This window comes from Leptonychotes weddellii, chromosome 2, assembly GCF_054177405.1.
Source record: "Leptonychotes weddellii isolate Sample4059 chromosome 2, ASM5417740v2, whole genome shotgun sequence".
Taxonomy (NCBI): domain Eukaryota; kingdom Metazoa; phylum Chordata; class Mammalia; order Carnivora; family Phocidae; genus Leptonychotes; species Leptonychotes weddellii.
Window position 1 is genome coordinate 36,027,616 of NC_138370.1, and position 26,214 is coordinate 36,053,829.

A 26,214-nucleotide genomic window follows, 5' to 3' on the forward strand; every position below is an offset into this window, starting at 1 on the left:
CAGCACACCTGCTCCGGGTCTCTGTCCACAAAATCGTGGCCTTTTCCAGCTCCCCGCTCTGCCAGGGGAGGTCACAGTAACTCCTCACCCCAAAACAGACCCCAGCCCATGCTCTCCCAGCCAAGCGCCCTGGCACCCACCATCTCACTCCCACTCCCTTTCCTCAGAAAGCCCCCCTCAGAATCTCCCAGCCTTTCTTGAACACCTGCCCATCTGAGCCTCCTCCTACCTGCCTCTCATGGGATATGAACTGTTATGACCTTTGCCAGGGCCCCCCAGCCTTGGGGGTCACAGTGAGAGCAGCAAGACAGCCTTTCCCTGGCTAATGACCACCCCGGAGAAGTGTGGGAGACCCTGCCTCAGTGTATTAGTGTCCTAGGGCTGCCCGAACAAATCACTGCCAACCAAATGGCTTATAATAACAGAAATTAATTCCCTCACGGTCCTGGAGGCTAGCTGTCTGGAGTCAAAGGTCAGCGTGAAGCTGCCAGAGGAGGAGGCTTCCTCCACTCCTATAGGGGCTGGTGGCTCCCAGCAGTCCTAGTGTTCCTTGGCTTGTAGCCCCATCTCTCCAGCCTCTGCCTGTCTTCACTGGCTTCTTCCCAGCATGCCTTTACAGTTGCTCTCCCCTTCTCATAAGGACACCCTAATCCAGTACGCCTCAGCTAATTCCATCTGCAAAGACCCTATTCAAACAAGCCCAGGTTCCAAGTGGACATGAATGTTTGGAGGGATGCTGTTCAACCCACTAACACTCACCAACCACCTTCCCCTTGCAGGAGGTGCTTGATCTCCCCTCCCACCACCCCCCAGCTTGGTTCAGATGTGGGCTGAGATCCCAGTGTGTGCCCAACCTGGCTGACCACCCCTCCCAGGGCAGCTTTTACTCTCCGGGATCTGACTCTGCTGCCCACTGAGGGATGGCCAGCTCCCCTGCCCCTGCTGGGGGCCTTCCCTGGGAGCTGCCCTGGGGGTCGGAACTCCTCCCAGACCGGGGCCCCAGGACCCGCATGCTGCAGCGACACCCCACAGGAACAATTCTCACTGCGCTCTCCCCATTCCCTGGGTCCTGCCAGGGAAAGACAGCTACAGGCCTTAGCCTCTCTTCCTGCAGGTCCCCAGCCTCTCTTCCTGCAGGTCCTCAGACTCCAATCCTATATCCCCTGAGGGCCAGGTGGGCCCCAGCATGGCAGTTAGAGAGGCCATGCAGGATGCTGTTTGGCCGCCAACTCGCTGTAACGGGCCAGCCAGACCCATGCGGGAGCGTCACCACTCTGTATGACGACAAGCCCAAGTCTCCACACTGGGTCTAGCTCAGTTTTGGAGGCTCAGGCCCATCCATCTGTCCCACTCACACCACAGTGGCTCTCTGCACTGACATTCCATTTCCAATGACTGGGCTCACGGCAAACACCTTGATCGTTTTCCAAAGGATAAACAAGCAGAGGTCATTTTAATAGTAAAAATGCCAGCTGGATAAACAGCAGATACATCCAGGCTACTCTCCCGCCCCGGCATACTCCATCTGCCATTGGAAGAGAGCTCTAGAGAATGCAGAGAAGGCGAAGACATGGGCACAAAAATGGCCCCTTGCAGGCGGAACTAGGAAATAGATTCATCAGACTGCCTGTTCCAGGACCTTCTCCAGAGGCCCCTGGTATGGCACTGACCATGGGCACAGCATGCCTGCAAGCATCAAGTTCTTAACCCTCACTGTGAGGACAATCATCCAGGGAGCCAGACAGAATTGGATTTCTGGGCCCCAAACCCGGGAATTCTGTTTCAATAGGTTTTAGGAGGGACCTGGGAATCAGTGTTTTAATAAACACCACAGCTGATTGCAATAGGGGCCACATCTGGGGAGACAATGCAGAATAACAGAAAACACAGCCTTGGGAGGCAGCCTGCTTCAAGCTTCTGCTCACCTTATTAGCTGTGTGGTCTTGGGCAAGTCACTGAAAATCTCTGGTCTGGGTGTCCTTACCTGAGCATAGAGAAACAGTAACAGTGCCTGCCTCAAAGGGTCCTAAGAACATGTGAGGTTGGGTGTGAAAATTCCTAACACAGTGACACGGTGTCTAACATACAAGAGCTCCATCGATGTCACCTGCCTTGGAAGGCCACGTCCTTCTGGGCAAGGCTGGCCTCCCTGAAGGGGATGGCAATCCAGCATCAACTACAAGGGGAAGGGACAGGTCCCCTTTGGCAGCCTTGTTCTCTGGGGTCTGGACAGCAGGGTCGGGCACTTAGGCCTATGCCCAGGTAGTAGATCCCAAGTGGTGCCCACCACATGGGGCAGACAAGATCAGAGCAGGACGGGCACAGGCTGGCCCCAGAGAGCATGCTAGGCCCAAAAAGCAGGTAACTCAGATGCAGCTTATTCCCCATGCATATCTTCCTTTGCCACCCTGAGGCTTTATTCAGTGTCTGTGAACATCTCAGCCTGATCCTGACTGTGACTGGGGATATCAGCAGGTGGAGAGGCACTCCCAAAGGAGCCTTCGAGCTGCCCAGCCCCCTCACACAGAGGGAGGAGTGCTGGCCATCCATGGAATGTCCCTCAGGGAAAGGGCCCCAGGAGACAAGGGTGGGATCTAGAGGCCCACCTGCCATTCCTTCTCCCATTGCAGATTTCCCCATTTTACAACAGTGGAGAGCGTAGGTTTCATTACAATTGAAGAAGAAGGCAATTCTGTACAGAAGTGGCCCCTGCAGTTCAGAAACACTTTGGGGGAGCACACTGACAAAATCCACAGACAGCACGCAGACTTACTCACGGGAGGAATTCCTCTTGACTGCGTACAGACACATTCATTCCCTCACGCCCCTCTTGTAACTGCACACTCCTCCCCCAGAGAACACATACACCGAGTCTCCTTCCCTCCCACGGTCACCCCTGAAGGGCACAGTGACCCAGGCAGAGTCACCAGGGAAGGACTCTCTCCAGTGTGCTCTTCCGAGAATTAGGAGGCCATCTCCCACCCTGCCCTGCCTGGCCCCCATGTTTCTGAGTCTGGGAGGCCCAAATGCTACCAAGAAAAGCCTACAGGCCCACAGACATGCGTTCATACCTGGAAAACCCAGACTCAGACATGCAGCACACACGAGGCCCTGGAGAGATGAGCTGTCATGGGTCACACCACCCAGAGGACTCGAGGAAAGGATGGGCCCACAGGCAGAACCTCCCTGGGCTGGAGGAGGAGGGACTGTAAAGGCAATTTCTCCGGTTGTCAGTGTGGTGGCACAAGAAGGACCCTAGAGACCGGTGAGCCCACGACCCTCACTCCAGAAATGAAGTTGTTGCCCAGAGGGGCAAGCAGCTAACCCAAGGCCGCTCTTTCAGCTCCTGTGTGTGGGCCAGCATGGGCAAAGTTCGAGCCTCATAGAGCACTGCGAAGTACAGGCCCTGTCCTGACAGCTCAGCAGTTCCAGAACAGTCTCACATGCCCCTGGGATCTCTCTGTCCCCCACACCTCACACATCCACGCACGCACAGCACCCATAAACACACATAAACACTAACCAACCACGTCTTCTCGTGCAAACTTCTGGAATCATAAGACAGACATCAACGCAAAGCCCTCAGTTGTTTGTTTTTAACCTCACTGGATGGCAGAAACTTTACTAATGCTCTGAGCCCAGGGTTCTCCTCAGATCACCTACTCCCTCTGTCCCTGCCCCCAATTCCAGAAATAATGCATACCAATTTGTGAAACACAAAAGCTGGGCTAAGTGTCATTTCATTCAGCCCTTCTGTTTTCAGATAAAAGGAGCAAACCCCGACAGGTTACGTAACACCCCTGAAGTTTCCCAGCAAGAAGGGCTGATGTCGGGGTAGGACTCAGGAATTCTGGCTGAGGCCCTGTCCCTTCCAGTAAGCTGCCAACACCAACCTACTGGCGCTGGCCTCATATTTGAAACAAGCCCTCACCGTGCCTCATTTCCTTCTGGTTCTTTCTATCACGGCACCCCTGCCTAGGACGGACATTATTGTCACTGTCACCGACGCAGTGCTCACCATCACAGGGTGGGGAAGCGACACGAGGATGCCCGCACGGGTCCCCAACCCCACCGGACACCAAAACTGCCTGCAACCCGATCCCTGGGCCCACAGGCGGTGAGGAAAAGACAGGGCAAAATTGTGCTGTTACCCAAGGTCATCAGGGAAAACAGGACTATGAGGATTTGGTCACATTCTTCCGTGGAGAAAACAGAGTTTGCCTATCCTTATCCATCTCAATAGCCAACTCTAATTCCAAAAGGTCTTAATATGCTCTCTTGTCCCTTTTCCAAAGTCATCTCCCAATATATATTTTTAATCTGAAAGGGCCCCAGCACAAGAGCCCTTCTGTAGGTCACTCATCGGGCAGCCTGCCAGGGGCAAGGAAGCCGCCGGCATGGAGTATAAAGTTTGCACACTGAAACAGATATTTTACTCCTACGAAAATCCTTTCTCTCTTCACTTAGAGTCTAATGGCTCCTGGTGCATACATAATTCTAATACATCGGTGATCTGGTTTTCTGTTCCACGGAAACCCCAAGAACGAGGAAGGGTGACAGAAGGAACCTCCCAGGGGCAGAAAGAGCCTTCAGCAGGAAATGACAGCAAACACGAAGAAGGAGACAGAACGACCAGAAAAGCAAAACACAGTGACTCGAAATCCACAGTATCTGGGACTAATTAGTGCAGGGGCAAACAGTTCTAAGTCAGGGACACCTCAAGGCATCAACACGCGCCATCTGCACGACGTAACCAGTAGTCACGGAGAGCACCGTGTCATCAAGAAAAGGTTAAGCTACCTTCTACAACCTCTGTTTAAGGAGACAAAAAGCATTCAAGAACTCAAGTACTCCTGGCCCCTTGCACTGTGCCAGGCCCTGGGCTAGATGCAGAGGTACGAGAACAAGCCCTGGTCTGAGCAGGACAGCCATACACCGGGAACGCCGTGGAAAAGGCAGCCGTGTCTCACATTCCTCAAGGTGCAGCAGAATATGAATCAAAATGATGAAAGGTGTTTTCCTTTCCTCCCTGCACACCCATGTGCCCCTTCTAGAAGGCGAGCAGGATTCGGAGGCCAGCAGGCCTGGGCATCCCTGCCACTGGAAGGCCTTATTTCCAGACACCTCGTGCAAAGCAGGCTGAGAGCCAGAGCTGCCCAGGGCTTGGCGAGCAGGGCAGGAGAGTAGGCCACTTCCCTCGGGCTGGACGAAACCTGGGGCCACTGCCCTGGGGCCCAGCTGAGGGACCACTGGGAGCAGCTGAACAGGGAGCCCCATGGCCTGGAGGGAAATGCCTCTGGGCAAGCCTGGAGTCAGTAGAGTTTACTGCTGTGACGGCACAGGGGTGCCCAGCAGACGCTGAGGGACCCAGGCCCACTGTGGGGCCGGCAGGAGGAACACCACCACAGGCTGAAGACCAGCCTCCCTCCCCCGCCCCTTCAGGCTTCCCCGCCTGAGCCTGGGCTCCTGTGTGCCACAGACAGGGGGAGCTCCCTTAACTGGGACTGCATTTCCTGTTGGCCAGGATGGGCGGGGGGGAGGGGAGACTGTAGCTGGTTTAGAAATATCAGGAAATGTGATCTGACCCCAGAGTGTTGTGGAGTAAATTCCCACACGCTTTACAAGTACAATGCATCCTAAGAATAGCTCTGACTGGTTGGGACGAAGTCGTGTTGGAGCACAGGCAACAGAACACGGCTTCCTGGAAGACAGAGAAGCTCCAAAGAGGTGATGACCTCCAAGGGTCTCCGAAGATGATGGGGCAGGCACTTTCCGTTCCGCAGGGAAACGTCCCCTGCAGGGGGCCTGTCCCTGCAAGATCCCAGAGACAAGTTACTCGCCCAGGGAGGCTTAAGCACAGGCACCTGGAAGGAGTGCTGGGAAAGGAGGGTACAGACGGGGTCCCCGGCAAAGGGCTCAAATCCCAGGCTCTTCAGGAACCTGAGGCAGGAGGGCCCCGGGGTTTGAGTGCTTTGAAAAGTTCATTCTGAGGACTTCTCTGATGGCTGCTCACTGCCAAGGTGTTTGATTGCAAAATCCATTTCCAAATGGCCTGCTCGCCTGTGAGAAGCTACAAGGACTGCGAATCAGGAGCAGCCATCCTCCCAAGATTCCACAGCCCACCCCGCCTCCCCGCTTCCTCAGGCTGTGGTCGCTCCTGCTTCACACCGACCCAGCCGGCCCCGGTCCCCCTCCGGCTCCCCAGAATCCCCACAGATCACCAGGCACCTGGCCTGCCCACAGCCCAAGCTCAGGAAGGTCATTCCTCATTAGAATGAGCAGATTACAACCCCTGCTTTATCCACAGTATGTGGTTACAACAGAGGGTTGAAGCCCACAGTCCCACCGCTGTGGCCTCTGCCCAGCACCCCACACCTGAAGATGTGCCCTTTCAATTCTCCAAGGAGAAAAGAGGCAAGGGAGAGAACGCCCTGTCTTCCCCCCTCCCACCCCACCCCATTCTAACCACCTGGCAGGTTATCCCAGGCCCAGCAGGGCCCACGGCTGAGCTGGGGGCCACTGGAAACCCTGCTCTAGTTAAAATACATCTATCTGCAGCATTCAGAAAATAGCTATCTACAGCATTGCTTTCAGCTATAATGGAAAACTGATGGCTTTTATCTCCCCAACTTTATGACTATTGATGGGATAGAGGCTGAGGTTTGATGACCATTTAATAGCCGACCCTGTGCAGTTAGAGGAGCATCAGAAAGCAATGAAAGCGCCGAGATGATTGTCTGGCAGAGAAGTCTCCGCTGAGGTCCAGGAAGCAAAACAACCACCCTCCCCAGGCTCCGACAGAAGAAAAAAATCAAAGTCATCATCATTTCTGTTTCTCCCCCCTCCTTTCTGCCATTGACCTCTGGGAGGTTGATCCAAAGGGGAGAGAGGAGCGGGAGACGAGAGCAACGTAGGTGTGAGCCCTTACAAAGAAAGGGAGGGCGAGGGAGTCGCTGACTGATGGACACCCCCGCCCCCCACCCCTTCCTGCCCAGTCTTGAGTCCGTCATGGACTGGCTGGGCTTCTGGCCAGACTACAGGGGCTCTGGACTGTCTGAGGGGCTCCCTGGAAAAGAACTAGAAGGAAAGGGAAGGAAGCAGAAGTCTGGTCTAGCCCATGATCCAGTTGGTCTTCGACCTTCTGTCCACGGCCAGAAGCCAAAAGCCATTCCAGGGCTCTGCGAGTACTCAAGCCTCAAGCCTTCCCTGACATTCCGTCCCTTCCCAGTCTGAGGGAATCTGCCCAGTAGCCCCATCATGGCCCACCTTCCTCTCCAGGTTACTGGCCAGGGCTCTGTCTAGTGGTGGGGGTGAGCACATCACGCTTTTTTTTTTTTTTTTTAAGATGTATTTATTAGAGAGAGAGCATGCCTATGTGAGTGAGGGGCAGAGGGAGAGAGAGTCTTAAGCAGACTCCTCACTGAGCACGGAGCCTGACGTGGGGCTCGATCTCCCAACCCTGAGATCATGACCCCTGAAACCAAGAGTCAGTCGTTCAACCGCCTGTGCCACCCAGGCACCCCCACATCACCCTTTCATACATGCAGGGAGGGAATACTGGCATGGCTTCTTTACAGCATTACAAGCACCTTCACTGATCTCTTATTTTCTACAGCAGCCATGTAGGGTGGACAGGACAGAGTTGACTCTGTACTCTTTTCAAGAAGGGAACAGAGGCTCAGAAATGTTCCATGTCCCAAGTGTGGGACCCCGGTTTTTGACTCCAATGCACCCACTGCCAAGCCAAGATGCCTCGCACTGCCCCGGGGAAGGTGAGACTGACCTTCTGTCTGGGGTCTGCCACTCCCTGGCTACATGGCTCTGGGCAGATAATTTCACCTCCCTGGACCTCAGCATCTTCATCTATAAATGAAATTTTGTTGGGATGAGTTTCAAGATCTCCTGCAGCTCTGTTTCCAAGTGAACTCCTAGATCGTTGGGGGCTCCACCTAGACACGTTTTCAGGCACAATGTCTTGTTCTTCCCATAGCTGCCACCTTCCAGACCATGCACCTTTGTCCTGTCATGAATAAGGCTGAGAACACTAAGGACATAGAAACCAAGGCCCTACCCCTGCAGCCCCCCTTGTTATACACCATCACACCAGGGTCCCTCCAAACCACCCTTCCTTCAAGCAGCACAGAAGAAAGGAGGGTGCTCAGGCCAGTGGACGGGACCCCCAGGGCTCTCCCTTTCCCACCTTTGGGCCAGTTAAAGTGCTTAGATTCACTCTCTCTCTGAGGACCCCTCTACCAGCCCAACCTCCTTAATGACACAGGCCTTAGTTAAAGCAACTAGAATACAAAAGCAGAGACAGGCAGAAGAGGTGGCCAAAGTGCATCCTCCTCCACGGGGCTTCTGGGGACACGTTCCCAGCAGGAGGAAGGAGGAGGCAGGGGTCCCCCAGACCTGGTCACCTGCCCAGCTTTCTTCCCACCCTGGCTATCTCCTGGGAGATGAGAGCCCACCTCTGCTCCAAGCGCAGCTCTACACCTCGGTCCATTAGCAGGGATAGCAGGCGGCTTAACTGCCTCTGCGACAGCACACCCAGGTCTTCTGAGCCCACTGGTTACCACTCGGTAGCTACTAGTTGATTTCTCAGGGATTTCCAATCATCCCTGCTGAAACTAGGGGAGGATTAGCAAGCAGCAGGCAATGATCCTTGCTTAGTTTACTTAAAACTCCCCCAGAGAAGCAAAGCACTTAGGAAAACCAAGTGGAGAAAATACACCACCGCCCCAGACCTTCCTTCCAGGCTCAGCCTGCCAGGACTCTCCAGGCCAGGCCTCTCCCATGGGCCCCATGGGCCCACGGCCCCTCACTCTCAATGTCAGCAGCCAGCTCATTTTTTAATGGTGCCAATACCCATACCGATTCCTAAAATTTTCCACGTTGGGCATCATCTTTCCTTGTCTTTGGATAGCTGCTAAAGAGGCCTCTACATATTCCATTCTAAAATTCACAGGCTCCATTACAGGCCCCTCCCTGCACACTGCCTCTCAGAAGTTAGAGGAAACAGACCATACTCTCCTTAGCGACCTCCTCCAGCTGAGAGAACCCAAACCAAAAAGAGAAACTAGCCACAAGCACTCACACCCACCGTGGAGACCCTGCTCCATTCCAGTCCCCGTCCTCCCCTCCACCTTAAGGAGGTCCTGAGTCAGGCCCCCAAGAGCTCTCCGGGGGTCTTGCTGCCTGGTACCCCTCCCCTCCAAGGGCCTAGAATGTGCTGTCCCCTACCATCCCACAGGCTTGGATCCCGACACAAGGTTCTCCCGTGAGAAGAGTGAATGCACACATGTACGAAGAATGAGTGGGGCATGTCATCTCCCCTCTAAAGCCATAGGGAAGACCAGACCTCCATCAAAATCTGGAAAACCTGTTCGTATGGAGATGTTGACAAAGGTTGAATGCTAACGATATATTTAGAGAAAAAAATAGCTTACAAAACAACATGTACATCATGACATCGTTTTTGTTAAAATAGGTGTATGCATATTTAAAAAGTCCGGAAGTATGTTTTCTCCAAAACGTTTGCCATGGTTTATTTCAGGGTGTTAGAGTTGAAGATGATTTCTACTCTCTTTAGTATGCCTATCTTGCCTGAACAATGTGTTATAGTGAGTGCATATCATTTTATAATCAGCAAAAATGGTAAAGTGAATTCCATTTTAAAAACCAGGGGGAAAAAAAAGAAAGGCGAGGGCAGGGAGTCTCCTGGATCACATAATCCATTCTCTTCACTGGACCCCTAAAGACAGGAAGGAGATCTGTGTCACACCTGCTCAGAAGGAACCTACAAAGCCCATCCAACCTGACACTCATTTGAGGCTTGGTGAGGGGCCTCAAGCCTCTGCTTGGTACCTCTGAGGATGGGGAACTCACTACCTAAAAAAGCAACCCATCCCAGTTTCCAGCAAGATCCCAGTCTAGTATCAGCAAAGGGAGGAAGTAGGCCTGCAGCAGAATTAGGATTTAGTATAACTGCTAATCCAGGACCCATCTCACCTGACTCTCTCTCTTCCTCTTACTAAGGAACAAGTTTGGAAACCCCTGAGTCTGCTGGAATTGGGACCAACAGTGGGAGGCCTGGAAGGGGCTAGGGGGAGACCCTCTCTGCTCTGTGTCTCCCCCGGGCATCTCAAAGCTGCAACCTCACACACACACACACACACACACACGCAGGCTCGCACACAGACACACACACACACACACACACGCACAACCACTCTCCTCCCTCCACCTGTGGCACCTTCTGCTCCAAGGAGGACATTTCTCCCTGCCTGGAAAAGCCAATCCTGCTTCTCCCTCTTGTCCCCCTCCCCTGGAAGCTTCTGCCCGCTAGGACACCCAGCCCTCCCTCCCACCCCAGCCACAGGACCCTTACTCCACACCACCTTCCATGGCTCTTCAAGCCACAGGGCTCCCCTTCTCTGAATGCCTAGGGCAAGCAGTTTAATCCTTACAACACTTAATTAAGTGTGGCCTCCTCTTCCTATTTAACGTTTTCATACGTGTGAGCCTTGTCTCCTCAAATGAGCTTATACGCTCTTTGAAGGAACTAATGTTTACCTCGTGCCTATGTGCCAGGCCCCAAGCTCACTGCTCTTCCTGTATTACTTCCCTTAATCTCATAATCTCGATCCCAAGCCCCAGCCTCTCTCCGGAACTCCCACATACACGAACACTTCACTGGATTTCTACTTGCTTCCAACAACAGGTTTGAGACTCAGACATCTTCCCTCTGTGCCTAGACCTCCTCCCTCTTCCTCTCATCTCTCAGGTGATGGCTTTACCAGTCAGCAGACATCCAGGCCAGAGACCATGGCATCAATCTGGACTCCCCCCTCCCTCCGGTCCCGGTCCTGTAAGTCCCCCGGAAGTGACCTCTGAAGGTTTCCGAAGTGTGTCTCTGACCCAGCCCCTCCGCACTAGTCCTCTGCCTCAGCCTGACCTCAGGCCCCATCGCAGTGTGGTCCCGGTGGGGCTCTCTGTCTCCAGCCTCACTCTCCTCAGACCACTGTGTACACAGCAGCGCAAGAAATCTTTCCAAAACACCGGCAGGATCAGGTCGTTCTCTTGCTTAAGACTTCATGATTTCCCACTGTCTTCTGGAGGAAATCAAACTGGTTCTCCCGTGCTTCCATCAGGCCCCCACTTAACACACACATGCCCTCTGTGAGGACCAGCGGCCTGCCTCCTTGTGTAGGCCTATTCCTCCCTCAAACTCGGCTCAGATATCCCCCCAAAGCTGCCTTCCGCAATGGCCCCCGGCAGCCTCAGTGGGGAAGGCCTGCCCCTCAAACCAGTACTAGGGCAGGCCTGTGGTTTACCTGAGCATCCTGGGAGCTCCACACCCACAGGAGTCCCGCTGAATGGTTACCAAGCGTCAACGTGGCATCATCGTGTTACTGCCCTTATTCTGACGAGGAACACAGAGGCTCCGTGATGTCAAAGAAACTGCCCAAGCTCACGCAACTGCCAAGGTGGGGATCTGAAGCCAGGACTGACTCCAGCTGCTTCGTTCCGCCCTCTGAAGAACACATCTGGGGAGCCTTTTCTCGAGCAAGTCACAGTGCTCAGAGAGCACCCGCCATGGGCCAAGCAGTGGAGAAGTCGCCCACTCGGGAGGACCCCTGCCAGACTGCAGCAGTGCACCTTGGACAAGGCGGGCTGTGAACAGCTATCCCTGAATTCCCTGTGGCGCCATAATGAAGAGTGAATATCTTACTCTTCCTTCATGCACAACTCAGTGTCCTGCTTCTACTCTAGGTGAGGGCACCTCAGAGACCCTGGGATAACAGGGCCACCAGCACGAGGGCTGTGAGTCTTCCGTAAGAGCCTCCGAAAGGGCCCTGAGGGGGATGGCCAGCTCCAGGATACCATGAAGAAGGGGAACAGGGCTGCCTCTTCGCTGTGGATACCACCCCAAGAGGACAAAGAACGAATCCTGGCTGACCATGGGAAAAGGCACACCCCACCCCCTGAACACCACAGAGAGGAAAGCCCATGCAGGCAGCCCCACGGGCACCTCTCAAGCACTCCTCAGTGTTGTAGTGTGTCTCTCCTCGCTGAGGACAGCTGAAAAAGCAAGGCTCCTCGGGCAGCACCAGGCTGTCTTCTCTGGGAGGGTGGGTCATGTAGGTTGATCAGAAGAGCATGGGGCTTGAAGAAAGGTCTCTTCTCACATTTTAAGGACCCTTTTGGTCATAGCTAGAAAAGCTGAGTTGGTGGCAGCCATAGCATGGCCCCTCAGAGCCCAGGGAGGACATAGAAGGTGGGGATGTTCAGCGTTCTAATCATATTGCAGTGTATGGGTCAGCATCAGAGACCATCAGGCAAATGGGGCCCACACCATGGGCTCTCCCCAGGGCTGAGCAGCCTCAGAATCACAGACTGCCCCTGGCCAAGGGTGCGGCCCCAGCCCCTGCAGAGTACCACGGAGGAGCGCCTGAGAGTGCCCACGGGGGCAGTGACCCCCACACTACGCTTCTCAAAGCCAAGCCAGTGGACAGGCTCCCCTTGGCCATTTCTCCATTGAACACACAGATGAGCAACTTCTCCATGCTGCATGTGCTTCCTTTCCTTGAGGATCTTTCCCAGGAAGCTCTGACCAACAAACTGACGAACATTTCTTTAGCTCTGATCAAGCCTCCATAATCACCTCTTCGCCCAACCTGCTAGAAGAAGTCACCAGTGCCTTCCACTTTCCCAAATCCAATAATTAGCTGTGTGTCCTCATCTTTCTGGACCTTTCAACAGCATCTGGCACAGCTATCCACTCCCTCTTTCTCAAAAGTCTCCTTCTGACTCCTGGGGCACCATAAGACCACCACCAACCCCTTACCAGGCACTTAAAGGTGCCAGGCGCATTCTCAGTGCCTCTGCCCAGGCCAGCCTCTCCCTGGGAGACCCTGCCCATTGCCCTCGCCTTGAATACCAGAAATATGCTAATGACCCCCAGAATTTATAACCCCTGTCAAGCTCCAGATAGGAATGTCTCAAAGGCATCTCAAAATTAACATGCCCAAAATGGAATCCCTGATTTATCTCCCTGTCCAAGCCTTTGCCATCTCAGAAAATGGCACGATCACACAGCAAGCTGCTCAAGCCAGAAGGCAGCAGGTTATCCCTAAATTCCTCCATCTCCTCCACTCCATCAAGGTATATCAATTCCATCTCCAAAATATCTCACATCTGCCCACTTATCTCCCTGCACACGGCTACCCCTTGGCCTGAGCAGCCATCACCTCCAGTCTGGTGATACTAGGATAACTTCTTCCCGGCTCTCTGAGGCCATTCTTGCCTCCTCCCTTGGCTCTCCAAACAGCAGCCCAAGTAATCTTTTCATATCATGATTTTAATAATGTCACTAGTTGGGTTCAAAGCTTCCTTCTAATTGTACTCAGAAAAAAATCCAAATTCCTTGTTATAAAACAAATGTGTCACGGGGATGTAACAAATAGCACAGGGAACAGAGTCAATAATAGTGTAGTTACTTTGTCAGGTGACAGAGAGTGACTACACTTATCACAGCAAACACTGCATAATGTATAGAATTGTCAAATCACTGTCACATACCTGAAACTAATATAACATTGTATGTCAACTATACTTCAATCTACAACAAAATCCAAACTCCTTGCCATGGCCGGCAAGGCCCTGTGTGACCTGGCCCTGCCTCCCCGCTCCCAGCTCCGCCTGCTCCTCTCTCCCTGGTCCCCTCTGCTCCAGCCATTCTGGCAATGCCAAGCTCCCACCTTCCTCCAAACTTCTGCACATGCTATTCCCTCTGCATGAAATGTTCTCTCCCATCTGCCTTACTTCTGGCTGCTTCGTGCTTCAGGTCTCAGCTTAAATGTCATCTCCTCAGATAAACTTTTCCTGACCCCTGTCCATGTAGCTCCCCCCTTCTTTCCCCATTATCTTCTATTTCTACATCCTGCTCATTTTGCAAATGTTTACTCCTATCTCCTCCATCAGATTATATGCTCCAGGGGGACAAGGACCATTTCTATTATGTTCTCCAGTAAGTACCTAGTGTCTAGTGCAGTGCCTGGCCCCTACTAAATATCTGTTAAGTAAACAAGTCAACACAGTAGTAATATAAGAGTATAAAAACCAGAGACCTCACTGGGAAGATAAAGTATTAAAGGAAAGTCATGCGATCGGTGCCACATGAGGGATCCAGACAAGTTCTAGAAAGCATCGGTAGAAGTTAGAGCTAGGAGATGAGGACCAAACAGGGCTGTGAATGAAGGGTAAGTCTTCATGCCATAGATTGCATGTTCATGTCCCTCCAAACTGATGTGTCAAAATCCTGATCCCCACTGTGATGGCATCTGGAGGTGATTAGGTCATGAGGGTAGAACCCTCAGGATGGAATGTGTGCCTTTATATAAAAAGGAAGAACACCAGACCTCTCTCTGCATGCACATTCCAAGGGAGGCCACATGAGGACATAATCGCAAAGAGGGCCCTCTCCAAGAACCTAACCATGCTGGCACCCTGACCTCAGACCACTAGCCTCCAGAGCTGTGAGAAAGAGCTGTTTGTTGTTTCAGCCCCCCAGACTATGATATTCTGTTCCAGCAGCAGCAAACTAAGACACTAACTAGCACAGCAGGAGAGCACCCACATCAATGAGTGCAAGTGGAAATAATCAAGGAGCCCAGGGAACGGTGCAAGACGAGGGTAGCCAAAAGTGTGCCCTAGTCCTGTGTCAGCAAACACACACACAACTAGAAGGGATGCCTCTGGTGTGACCAAAACTTACTGACTTGTACTGATTCTCCCTGCATAGTGGCATCTCTCCCCAATGGGTCATTCCTCCTGCTGATCATCCAGTAACGCAGGGGTTCTCGCGCAGGTGCGCCACCACATCTCTGTGGGGTGTGAGCTTTATGGAGCCCAGATGCCCAGACAGCAAGCCTGGAGAGTAAAGGTGAAAGGCACTCTTTGCCCAGCCGTGCAAATACCCCTTCTGTGGGCAGAGCCGGAAGATGTAAATTATATATGCAGGCGGCAGTTTCTCACCCTGTTTATTTTCCCAAAGCCTTCAGCAAAATAATGTTCAACATTCCAACTGGGTCTCAAGGCACCACAGGAAATTCCAAGAGGAGTCACTTGGGCATCCTTGGCCCACAGCTCAAGGGCAAGCAGGACCCCTACTGAGGTCAGCCGCAGGAGCCAGCATGGGATCCTCGGTGCGAAGTTGGGTTTCGGGGTCACCAGCAAGGCTAAAGATCCCATAATGCTGCCCACATAAAGAGTCTCCCTCCACTGGCGAGGAAGATGGTGACTTCTCTACCCCATGGCACTCCTGGGCACAGCTCTGCTCTGGGAAAAGACTGGAATTCTCAGCTCCGAGCTCTGCTCAAGCCCGGGCAGGCCCCTAAGCCAGGTTCGTGTGTGGTGGCTCCTCTCCACAAGGGCTGCTCTCAGTGTCACCAAAGTGACCCCGGGAAGACCTGGTAGGTAGCAGAGCAGAACTGTGATGGCAAGAGAACCTGAGTGCAAATGCAATCATCTAGTTTCTCACTGTAGAGGCAATAACAATAAACACTGTGTTCTGGCACAGACTCATAAGCGCCCTGAGGGTAAGGACGTCCACCTACTTCACGGCTCTCTAATCCAGTACAAGACCTGGCCCACAGTGGAGGATCAACAAATGGCTGTCAAATGAACAAAGGAATGTCCCTAAGACCCCCATTCCTCCTGCCCCGGGTGACCCACTGGGCCCAGGAGCGCTGGCTGGAATCCATCAGGGCATCCATTTTGCCCCACCCATGCCTGTGGCAGGCATCCTGAATCAGTCACTCACAATCCTCCAGACAGCCCATCCAAGCTGGCCATCTAGAGAAGGCAGAGGTTCGTAAGCTTTGAGAGGTCAAGAAACCCTTTGAGGATCTAATGAAAGCAATGCATTTCTCTCTGGAACATACATGTGAAACGTTGTATATGATTTCAAGATATTCAAGACCTTCTCCTTTGAAAGAAGTGAAGGCTTCGAAGCCCCAGAGCCCACATACCCCCTGCAAATAATCATTTGCTCCTGTTTAGAGATAACCCACTAAAAACATCAGCCAACAGATTCTATAAAGAGTCCAAAGGACGCTGAGGAACCACTCCAAGGAGCCAAGAATCAAATTTGGACCTGTCCATACACACTGCCTACAGACACCAGACATGCCCCAAGCTAAGCAAGAGGGCGAGCTTGCCAAAGGGACTCCTCCCCATTCCCTGTGGACAACCTTGATGGAGGGGACCCCAACCCCTCTGCCTTCCCAGCAGTCCTTCTGGACAAGGACAGTGGCCACTGCTTGAAGAGACCCAGGCAGCCAGGGAAGCCCCAGGCTAGAATCTATTTATACACATCCTCAGCACCCAGAGGTTAAATTACAGCCCAGGATATGGCACAGGGCCAGCACCGAGTTATTTATGTCCTCTTGGTAGACCAAGAGGAACACGACGTTTCAGAGAGCCTCTTCCAAACAAGGCCTGAAAGGGACACAGTTTACAGGACAACAGAATCATCCTCCCCACAGCTTCACAGCCACACACACCCCACCCCCATGCATGCACATGCGTACACACACACACACACACACACAATCCAGACCATCCTTCCAACGAGTGTAAGTTGAGAGTAGCAATCAAAAGATTGTTTTTAAAGGAAAAAAAAAGTAGGTCATGGCCCACTGCGGGGCTGGGGTGAGAGAATTGAGCCAGATTCCATGGATTCATTCCAAGAGATTCTCCGGGCTTTCCAGACTCCATATCAGAAGACTTTAAAAGGAAAAGCCTCTCCTGGTCTTAAGTTTACAGGTCTAAAGGCTCAGCGGATATGAACCAGACAAAGGCTAGAGATAGAGTATGCAACTTCTGGGCCAGCTGGAATCTTGGCTAGAGTAGGAAGCTTCCATGCTGATCCTGGTCCAAAGAACCAGGGGAGGACTCTGAAGTGCTTCCCCTTTACCCCCAGCCCCACAAGGAGATGTCCTTGTTAGTGACATTTCACAAGACGGCACAGCAGAGTCTGCTCAATAGCACACTGGGGATGGACAAGGCCTGCCTCTGGGTATGCCCCAAAGCAGACTAACAGGCCTGCTTTAATGTAGTGCCAGGTGAGGTGGGCCAGGAAGGCTTAGCAGAGTGAGGACTGGGTGCTAGAGCACTGGGATACAGGGCAGGTTCTGAGAGCTGCCTGCAGGCCAGGGCCTCATCCTCAAAGAGTCAGCGCAAAGAAGCTTCCCCATGACCCCCATCGAAGCCAGCTTTGCCCATTAAAGTATCCAGGAAAGGAAGGCTTGGGGTCTCCACTTCCTGATCCAAACACCCGAGCACTGTGCTCTCCCATTTCACAGCAAAGATTTCCACCCATGATGCCCACCCTGAAGGACAGAAACCTAAAAGGATCCATTGCTAGGAAGGGAAAGGAGGGCGCTCCTTCCTGGGCATAGTGGAGAATGAAGCCTGGGCTGCCTCTTCTCTACATGCCCCCCTCCCGCCACCCGTCCCCACTAGGCTCCTCTGTGGACATGGGGAAAGGGTCTGTGGGTCAGTAAGTCAGGCTTGCAGGAGCATGGAAAAACAATCAGCTCCTCTCCTTGCAGGCTTGCCCCTAGGTCCTTCAAATCTGCCCTCCCAGATCCTCTACCCCAAGGAGGTGTCTCTGCCATGTCCTCTTGTGCTGAGAGCTCATCTCTCCAGGTATATAACCTCGAGTGGAGCAGGTGCAGTGGGAGAAGGCTACCCCAACAGACTGACTCACAGACCTGGAGGGGTCCTTGGAGATTGGTGAGCATCCCTCTGGGATCAATGAAGAAAAGGAAAGCATAAAGAGTGAAATGGCCCATCCAGGACCACCCGGGAGAATAAGGGCAGGTCTTCCAGCTCGAGTGTGTCCACGACTACCACTTCCGCCCCCCCACCATCACTCTGTTTCACCCAAGGGCACCTTTCCCACCCCAACTCAAGCCTCAACGCTGATAGGCAAAGCTCCCCAGAGGACACCTGGCCAGGCCGGAACAATGCTCCAGGCCATCCTCCATCCTTGCCCTTCCACTTGCACGACCACACTTTACAGCCATGTGGGGCGAGGGGCTGGGCAAGGAGGGGTGGAGGGATGCCCTGGTTCTAGACCAGGAGCTCACCCTGTCACATCCTGGAGCACCTAGAACTTCTACCCTGGACCCAGTTCAAACATGTAGAGACTGCACTGTCGTGGGTCCTGCGGTGGCTGCTATCCCACTTTTCGTCCTGACGCCCAGAGACCCCTCCATCTGGCTCAGTGCCTCAGACACCATCAGCCCTTAGCCCCGGGGACGCCTCATTCCTGACCCTCCCGACACTAAAACTTGTTGAAACACCCCTCTGGTTCTATGACGTGAGGCTTATTCCCCAATCTCGTTCCTGGCTCCCCCCACCCCTGGGAAAACAAACAAAAAGCCCCTCTGGCTCTTCAAACAGACACAGAGGTTCTATAAGCCTGAAACCACCCTACTCTGAAGTCTCCCCCCTCCCTCAGGGCCACAGATGCCCCCAGGAGCCACACATGTCCTTCCGTAACAGAGGACTCGTGAAGGGGGTGCTGGGGTTCCTCTGCTACCACTCGCTCATCAAGATGGCTGGGGGGGCCCGTTGCCATGGTGCACCCGGCCCACATGTGTGCACAGGCTCCTGAAGGCCCTGGCCTACTGTCCCCGGGCTTGGACTCAGCTGGCCCTCCAGCTTCCTCCCAGAACCAGTTCCTGGCCCATCTGTCATTGCACTGACACTGGGTAAGGCAGCCTGGCAGGTCGTGTTAGCACCTAGAAGGAGAGAATGCCTCTCCATCCAAGAACCACTCTGCCCCCTTCCATCGTGTTTTGGGACTCATAGTGCCACTTTATCCCAGCCACCACGAGGCTCAGAGCTCCAGCTCGGTGACTGCTAGATTGCACACCTGTGGCATTCACTCCTGACTTCCTTTGCAAGGCCCTCGGTTTTTTCTTCCAACCACGCTCCTGTTGTATGCAAAGTTTCTTTTGTTTTCTTTTTAAAGATTTATTTATTTATTTTAGAGAGGGAGGGAGAGTGTGTGTGAGCAGGAGGAGGGAAAGAGGGAAAGGGAGAGAGAATCCCCAGGCTCCAGCATGAAGCCTTATGTGGGCTTGATCCCAGGACCCTGAGACGTGACCTGAGCCAAAATCAAGAGTCAGCCACATAACTGACTGAGCTACCCAAGCGCCCCTGCATAGTTTATTTTAAATTGCCTCAATCAGTGTCCGTAGGTGATAAGGCCTATTTTTTAAGCAAGCAAAAGAGAAAGGCCCACCTTCTTCACAGTTTTCCAGAGCCCTGCAGCTAGCTCTGGGGATCAGGACCAGAGCCCTCTGAACTCAGGCACTGCCTGTTTTCCAAACCAAACTAGCACTCCCCCTTCATCCAACATGGCCCCAGCACTCCCATGGTACAAAGAGGCCTCCCTTCCCTCTGCAGCCTCTGCCTCGGTACTCCACATCTGCCTCCTGCCAGGCCTAGACCAACCACAACTGGCTTCCACCCTCCACTCACTCACTCACATGGATTCACACACTCCCTCACACATATACATCATACACATACACTTTGCTACACCCTCACACTCACACTCACACACATACACGCACATACACACCACGAGGCACCACGTCTCAGTCACTGCCTCCCTCAGGAACCCCCTTCTCTTCTGGATTCTGGCCCACTCTCTCCTGGCTGTCCTTCCACCTCCGAGCTTCCCTGTCACAAGTTTTCCTTCCTCTGCCCCTCCCTGAAGAACTCGTGTGTCTAGCAGAGTTCTGCCTCACTATCCACACCAATGGCTTCTCTTATCACCAAAACACTGAGGATGCCCAAATCTGTAGGCATCTCCAGCCTAGACTCCCTCTTGGGCTCCACCAACCCACCCTGCACCATTCCACTCACTGATGGAGCTTTAATCACCAACAAGGCACCCAACAGCTCCCAAACCCACTTCTCCACTTCACTCCCTTTACTGGGCATGCCCCCAGGCATAGCCAAGGGGATGACAACGGTCCTCCAGGCACCGCAAATGCTGCACATCCAAACCTCCCCCCACCACACGTTGAATGGCTCCTTCGTCCCATAATTACTCGACTAGGAAACATGGCGGTCCCCATTCATTTGTCCATTCAAGTAATGATTGTGGAGGGCTCACCATGTGCCAGGCTCTCTGTGTAGGACGAGGTGTGGTGTAAACAAAACAGAAATGACTTCTGCCTCCGGGGAACGAACTTTCAACCAATCACCCAGTCCTGTCGAGTCTACTTACCAATCATATCTGAAATGATACACTTCTCTCCACTCCTGCGGCTGCCGTCTTAGTGCAGGCCAGGGCGCTACGCTGGAAAGCAGCGGGATGGATGGATCCCAGCTCCGAAATGTATGAGCTGTGTGACCTTAGGCAAACTACCTTCTGTATCTCAATCTCCTCATGTGACAGATAAAAATGGTAATAGCCATCTACCTTGTAGCTTTGTTGTGAGAATTAAATTCGATAAACCATATAATAAACCGACGTCCAGCACAGAGTAAGCAAACTTCTTGTGGCCCCCCACCTCACAGCCCTCACCACGTGCGCCCACCATCCGCAGCGCCCCGTAAGGCCAGGCTCTCTCCTACCCTCCAGCCTCTGCATATGCTTCTCCAGCTGACAACATTCCCTGGCTTTCTCCTTCTCATTTTTCAAGGTTCAACTCAAGGCCCCCTCCCCTAGACCCCCAGGCTGAGGCAGATGTCCCTTCCCGATGCAGCCTCATCTGAGAGCCCACAGCCCTCATCCCCTACCCTGGGATCGCTGCCTCGTCTGTCTCCCCTTCTGCACTGGCTGTTCCTCGCAGAGCACAGCGTTCACCTCCGCACACCCTTAGAACTGAGTGCTTGCTGGGCGCCACGGCGGCTAGAGAAGTGCTTAACAACAAACAGGGAAGGCAGAAGAACTCTAAAGAAGCACATTTCAACTCACTCTAACGACAACCAAAAAAACCTTCCTGATAATTACGCTACACTTACTAAGCATTTCCTCTAAGCCAGGCTCTGTGCTGAAATTTGGGCACACATCACATCCTCTAATCCTCAGGATAACCCTGTGATGTGGGCACGTTTACTCCCGTTTACAGGTGAACGAATGGCGACTCAAAAAAAGTTTACAACTTGCTCCGAGTCACGCAGCTAGTGAGCGGGAAAGTCAAACCCAGGCAGTCAGACTCCAACCCGCACGGCACGGCAGCACCAGCCTACTGGGAGCCACCTCTTTGATTTCCCGGAGCCCCGTCCTGGTGGCCACATGACCTCACGGGGACCTGAGGTGGGGGCTTCCTCCAGAGGTGGGAACCAATTCACTGAAGGTCCCTTCTTAGTCCAGGCTCTAGGGGTCTATGCTTTGAAATTCTCTGCTCCTTGGCTTGTTCACCTCGGCTTCGGCACCGAACTGAGCACGAGCTGAGCACGGAGCAGGCAGACAAACCATAGACCTGCGCCGAACGAAGTGGCCGGCAACGGGGTCTGCGCATGTCCGAGGCCCCCCTCTGCGGGGCCCGGAAGCGCAGGGTGCGGAGCGGCGGCGGCGGCGGCGGCGCGCTTACCGGCACAGGTGGTCGGTCCGGCACACGCCGCGGAGGTCCAGGCAGTTGGGCTTCTCCTTGTCCTCGTAGGAGCAACTGGGCAGGATGGTCTGCCGGCGGCGCTCGGCGCACGCCTGGTCTTGGCAGGAGCAGAAGAGCATGCGGTAGGTGTACTCGCTGGGCACCCGGTCGAAGAACTGGCGCAGGGCCTTGTGGCACTTGCGGCGGTTGCAGCGCTCGGTGGGCGAGATCTCGCGGTTGCAGATGGAGATGTAGGAGGAGCGTAGCTTCTTGCAGTTGTCGTTCAGGTTGCAGGCCTTGGCGGCGTCCAGGCAGTGGTTGCTCTTGGCGCTGACCGCCGGGTCTGCCCCTGTCCCTGGAGCGGAAGGAGAGAGCGGGTCACAGGCCTGCCCGGGCACCGGAAGCCCACAGCCACCCGCTCCCTGGGGATGCCTCCCAGCGTCCACGGTGCCCTTTGCCTCAGTTTCCTCATCGGTGAAGTGGGGACACAGCCAGGATTAAATGAGCGAATAAACAGGTCCAGGCGCTTGTACCTGCGTAGGACAGCGCCTGGTACAGAGCACACTGTACCTGTGGGGAGCTCTGATGATGAGGACTGTTAACTGAGTCTTATTTAAATCTTACCACAACCAAAATGGCAAGCAACTAGGTGTTCGCAGTCCTGTTCACAAACAGGAAATAAAATGACTGGCTCAGGTTGATAGGACTGAGTGGCAGCTGAGGCAGGATGGGCCCCCAGGCCCCCGAGCACCCAGCAGCAGCACTCGTGCGCGGGCTTCTGGTCAGGGTCCTGCTGGCATTTAGGGAGGGACAGTCCTCATCACAGGATCTTCAGCCAGAGAACAAACAGCACCACTGCCACCACCCTCATCCCCACCGTAGGAGCACTGAAGCTGTCCCTACACGTTTCAAAATGCCCCAAGGCGGGGGTGCTGCAGCGGTTAGTCAGTCGGGAGAACCACTAAAAAGGACAGTGCAGGTGGGAGCCCGGTAGTGTGAGGTAGAGGCTGAAGGCCAGCCGTGGACTCTAACAGGGCTGAGCGCACAGCCAGCCAAAGGGTAGGTGTGCTGGGTGTGGGACTTGGCGTTAGCGCCATGCCTCTGAGTCTTGCATCGCTGCCCACGGAGCGGAATGTCTTGGACACAAAGCAGAATTCTCAGAAATTGTCAAGTTCCTTTTGTGGTGGCTACCCCATCCCGCAGGTCTCAGCTCTTCTAACAACCACCTGACCCTCCGCTGCCAGCCGACCCCCACCTACAGAGTGCCTCTTGTCCATCCTGACAACAGACAGAGGAGGGAGGCAGGAATCGAGTCTGCACATGCCCACCTGAGACATTCTGGTGAGAGCCAGATGGGAGATCACCTAACCCCACCTCTTGATTTCGCAGATAAGGAAACTGAGGCACTAAGTGGGCAAGGTTTGCCCCAGGTCACCCAGCACACTGGTAGTAAACCAGAGCAGGGACCCAGTCGTGCCAGCACCGTGTACACCATCAGTTTAGCTTTTAGGACCGATGAGCCGCAGCCTCTTCATTCATTCTTCATCCACCCAGTAAATGCTTGCCAATATTTAGTGAGCACCACCCACGTCATGCAAGGTCCTGGAAGGTGTTGGGAAGGATGCAGGGTGAGGGAGGCTGACACCATGCCCCCCTCCCGTGGCCACCACAGGTGCCTGAGCATTTCCAGCACTGTTCCTGGTCTCCGGGTCTCTGGGTCATTAAAGATCTATCAAACCCCACCTCTGCACAGCCCTCTCTGCTGGGTGCTGTGTCAGATACAGATGTGTAAGAGCTCGTCCCAATTCTCAAAGAGCTCACAAATCTAGCTAGGAAACCAAGAGACAGAATAGCATAGCGGTTAAGACTGGGTGTTCTAGAACTGAGCCATCGGCATTAAATGGCCCTGCTTTGTGGCTTTGGACAAGTGACTGAATCTTCCTTTGCCTCAGTTTCCCCATCTGCATAATAGTACCTCCCACATAGCCTTGTTGTGAGCATGAAAGAGATCGCTCATTTTTTTCTCTCTCCTGCATGATAACTTTGCCCTATCTACGAAATCATCCCCATCAGGTGTTACACCACCCATCTTTAAGAAAAAAAAGCCTCCTAATGACCATACACCCACCTTTAAGCTACCACCCTATTTTTTCTGCTTCCTTGAAAGCAAACCCCTCAAAGGAGTTGTCCATTCCAACAGTCTCTTTCTCCCCTCCTGGTCTCACCTGGACCCACTGCAGCCTGGCATTTGCCTCCCGCTCTTGTCAGTGGTCAGGGATCCTGGGCCTTCCTCATCCTCAGCCCATCAGGACACTGGACATAGCCGGTGGCCCCCTCTGGCCCCCTTTCCTCACTCCCTTCCCTTCTCTGCTGGTCTTCTGTTCTCGCCTAAGCAGCCTTCCGCCTTCTCCTCCAGGGCTCAGCCCCCTCTTCTCTCTGTGCACCTACTCCCCGGGGCCCTCATGGCTTGTCCCCACCCAGACCTCCCCCTGGACCCCAGATTCGTATGTCCAACTGCCTGCCTGCCCACTTTACCTGGAAGGCTGACACCCACATCTCAAATTTAACCAAACCCACGTGTTCCCCGCAAGGCTGTTCCCCAGCCCCAGTCCTCCTGATCCCTCTGAAAACAACTCACACTCCCGGTAGCTCAGGCCAAAAATCTTGGCACTTCCATGACTCCTCTCGCATTCACACACCACGTCAGACAAACCAGGCAGTTCCACCTCCAAAACACATGCAGAATCGAACCACTTCTCACCACCACCACTGCTCCCACCATGGTCCAAGCCATCATCACTGCATGCTGGCAAGAGCCTCGCTTCCCAGTTGCCCTGCTCTGTCCTGGAGCCCACCCCAACCCCTGCCTCAAAACAATCCTCTCATCGCAGCTGGAGTGAACCTTCTAGAACCCAAGGCAGAGAGATAATGCTCCTGGGCCCCAACGCTTCCTGTGGCTTCCCATCTCACTCGGGATATGGTCTCTCTATCTGTGCTGTCCAGTACAGTAGCCACTAGCCACACATGGCCATTGCACCTGAAATGTGGCTAGCCCAAAATGGGATGTCCACACCAGATTTTGAAAATGTACACCAGATTTTGAAGATGTGCTAAGAAAAAATAAAAATCATGTAAAGCATTTCATTAATAATTTTTTAGTTTGACTACATATTAAAATAATAATCTTCTGGAAATATATTAAACAAATATATTGTTAAAATTACTTTTACTTGCTTCTTTTTATTTTTTTAATGTGGCTACTAGAAAACTTAGAATTATATAGGTGACTCATATTTCTGTTAGGCAGCACTGCCCTATATGACCTCACCTCCTACTCTTCCTGGTCACTTCCTCCATTCCAGTCACAGGGGCCTCCTTGCTCTTCCTGGACTGTGCCCTGACCTCAGGGCCTTTGCACTTGCTGCTTCCTCTTCCTGGAAAGCTCTCCCCCATTACCTTCCCTCACTTCTTTCAGGTCTCTATTCAAATGACTACCTTGTCTGTGAATCCTTCCCAACCACCCTCTACATAAGAAGAAGCTACTCCCATTATCCCTACTCTGATCCCTTTATCCCACAACTCATCACCATCTACCATAGTATACACTTCCTTAGTCATTTGTTTGTGTCAAATATAAACGCCATAAAAGCAGAGGCTTTATTGGTTGTACTCACTGCTGTACCCATATTTCCCAATGTCTGGTGCATGGTAGGTGTTGAAGACAAATTTAACAAGTGAAAGAATAAACGTACTTAGAATAATATTTAATTCCTAACAAGTACTCAAAAGTTGTTGGTTAATATTTTTAAAGAAGCCAAAATGACACAGAGCCAGCAACAGTGGTCAATACAAGACCATGTGTAATCAAGTATCAGTGTGGCCCGGAAGGGCTCAGATGTGAAAGTCGGGGGACGATGGACGAAGACTGGGCCTCACCCTGACACCCTGCCAACAACAGCCCTACAAAGGCAGCAAGAGAAAAGTTTCTTCTCTTCTTCTTATAAAAAGGGGGATTAAGGCAGAAAGGGAATCAAGGTTGGTTTTCCTACTCATTGGATAAACAGATCTTTACTGAAGGCCCACTATGTGCCAAGCACTTCCTCAGAGACCCAGCTGGAAACAAAGGGGCTGAACTGTGCGTCAGGGAAGTCAGGGTGCTGTGGGAGCAGAGAGGAAAGCATCGTGCCCAGACCAGAGGTCACAGAAGCAGTGGCATCTCCGCTGAACCTACAGGATGAGTCAGAGGAAGCAAAAAGAGTACAAAGCGGGTCCCAGGCTGAGCCAACAAAGAGCTGGGGCAAAAGCTGGGAGGCGCTGACAGCAATTCAGGATGCCTGGAGATGGAGACTGAAAGAGGAGCCCCGGAGAGCAGAACAGGGGCTTGTCCACAGTGGGGTGCAGCCTCCCGAGCAGTCGCCCTGAGCTGAGGCCACACCATCCTGCCCGGGGCCAGGATCCAAGGACACCCGTCTGCACACAGGCTGTTCTGGGGGCACTCCCTCTACAAAGGCTTCTCTCCCCCGCCAGCCAGGCTGTTCTTCCACGTTCCTTGCACCTGTCAGGACGCTGGCGGGCAGAAGGGAAGAGC

The 26,214-nt window shown here is 53.3% G+C and overlaps 1 protein-coding gene and 1 long non-coding RNA gene across 3 annotated transcripts in view; both read right to left on the minus strand.

Moving 5' to 3' along the window:
- Nucleotides 1–26,214, minus strand: part of LOC145718469 (uncharacterized) — a 436,241-nt gene that overhangs the window by 142,715 nt on the left and 267,312 nt on the right. The gene's annotated exons all lie outside the window — the stretch shown is intronic.
- GFRA2 (GDNF family receptor alpha 2) overlaps nt 1–26,214 on the minus strand; it is a 137,652-nt gene that overhangs the window by 84,179 nt on the left and 27,259 nt on the right. For both annotated transcript variants that reach the window (XM_081809859.1, XM_081809854.1), the window contains exon 4: nt 21,627–21,981. In XM_081809859.1, the coding sequence (XP_081665985.1) occupies nt 21,627–21,981 (355 nt within the window). The remainder of the gene's footprint in view (nt 1–21,626; nt 21,982–26,214) is intronic.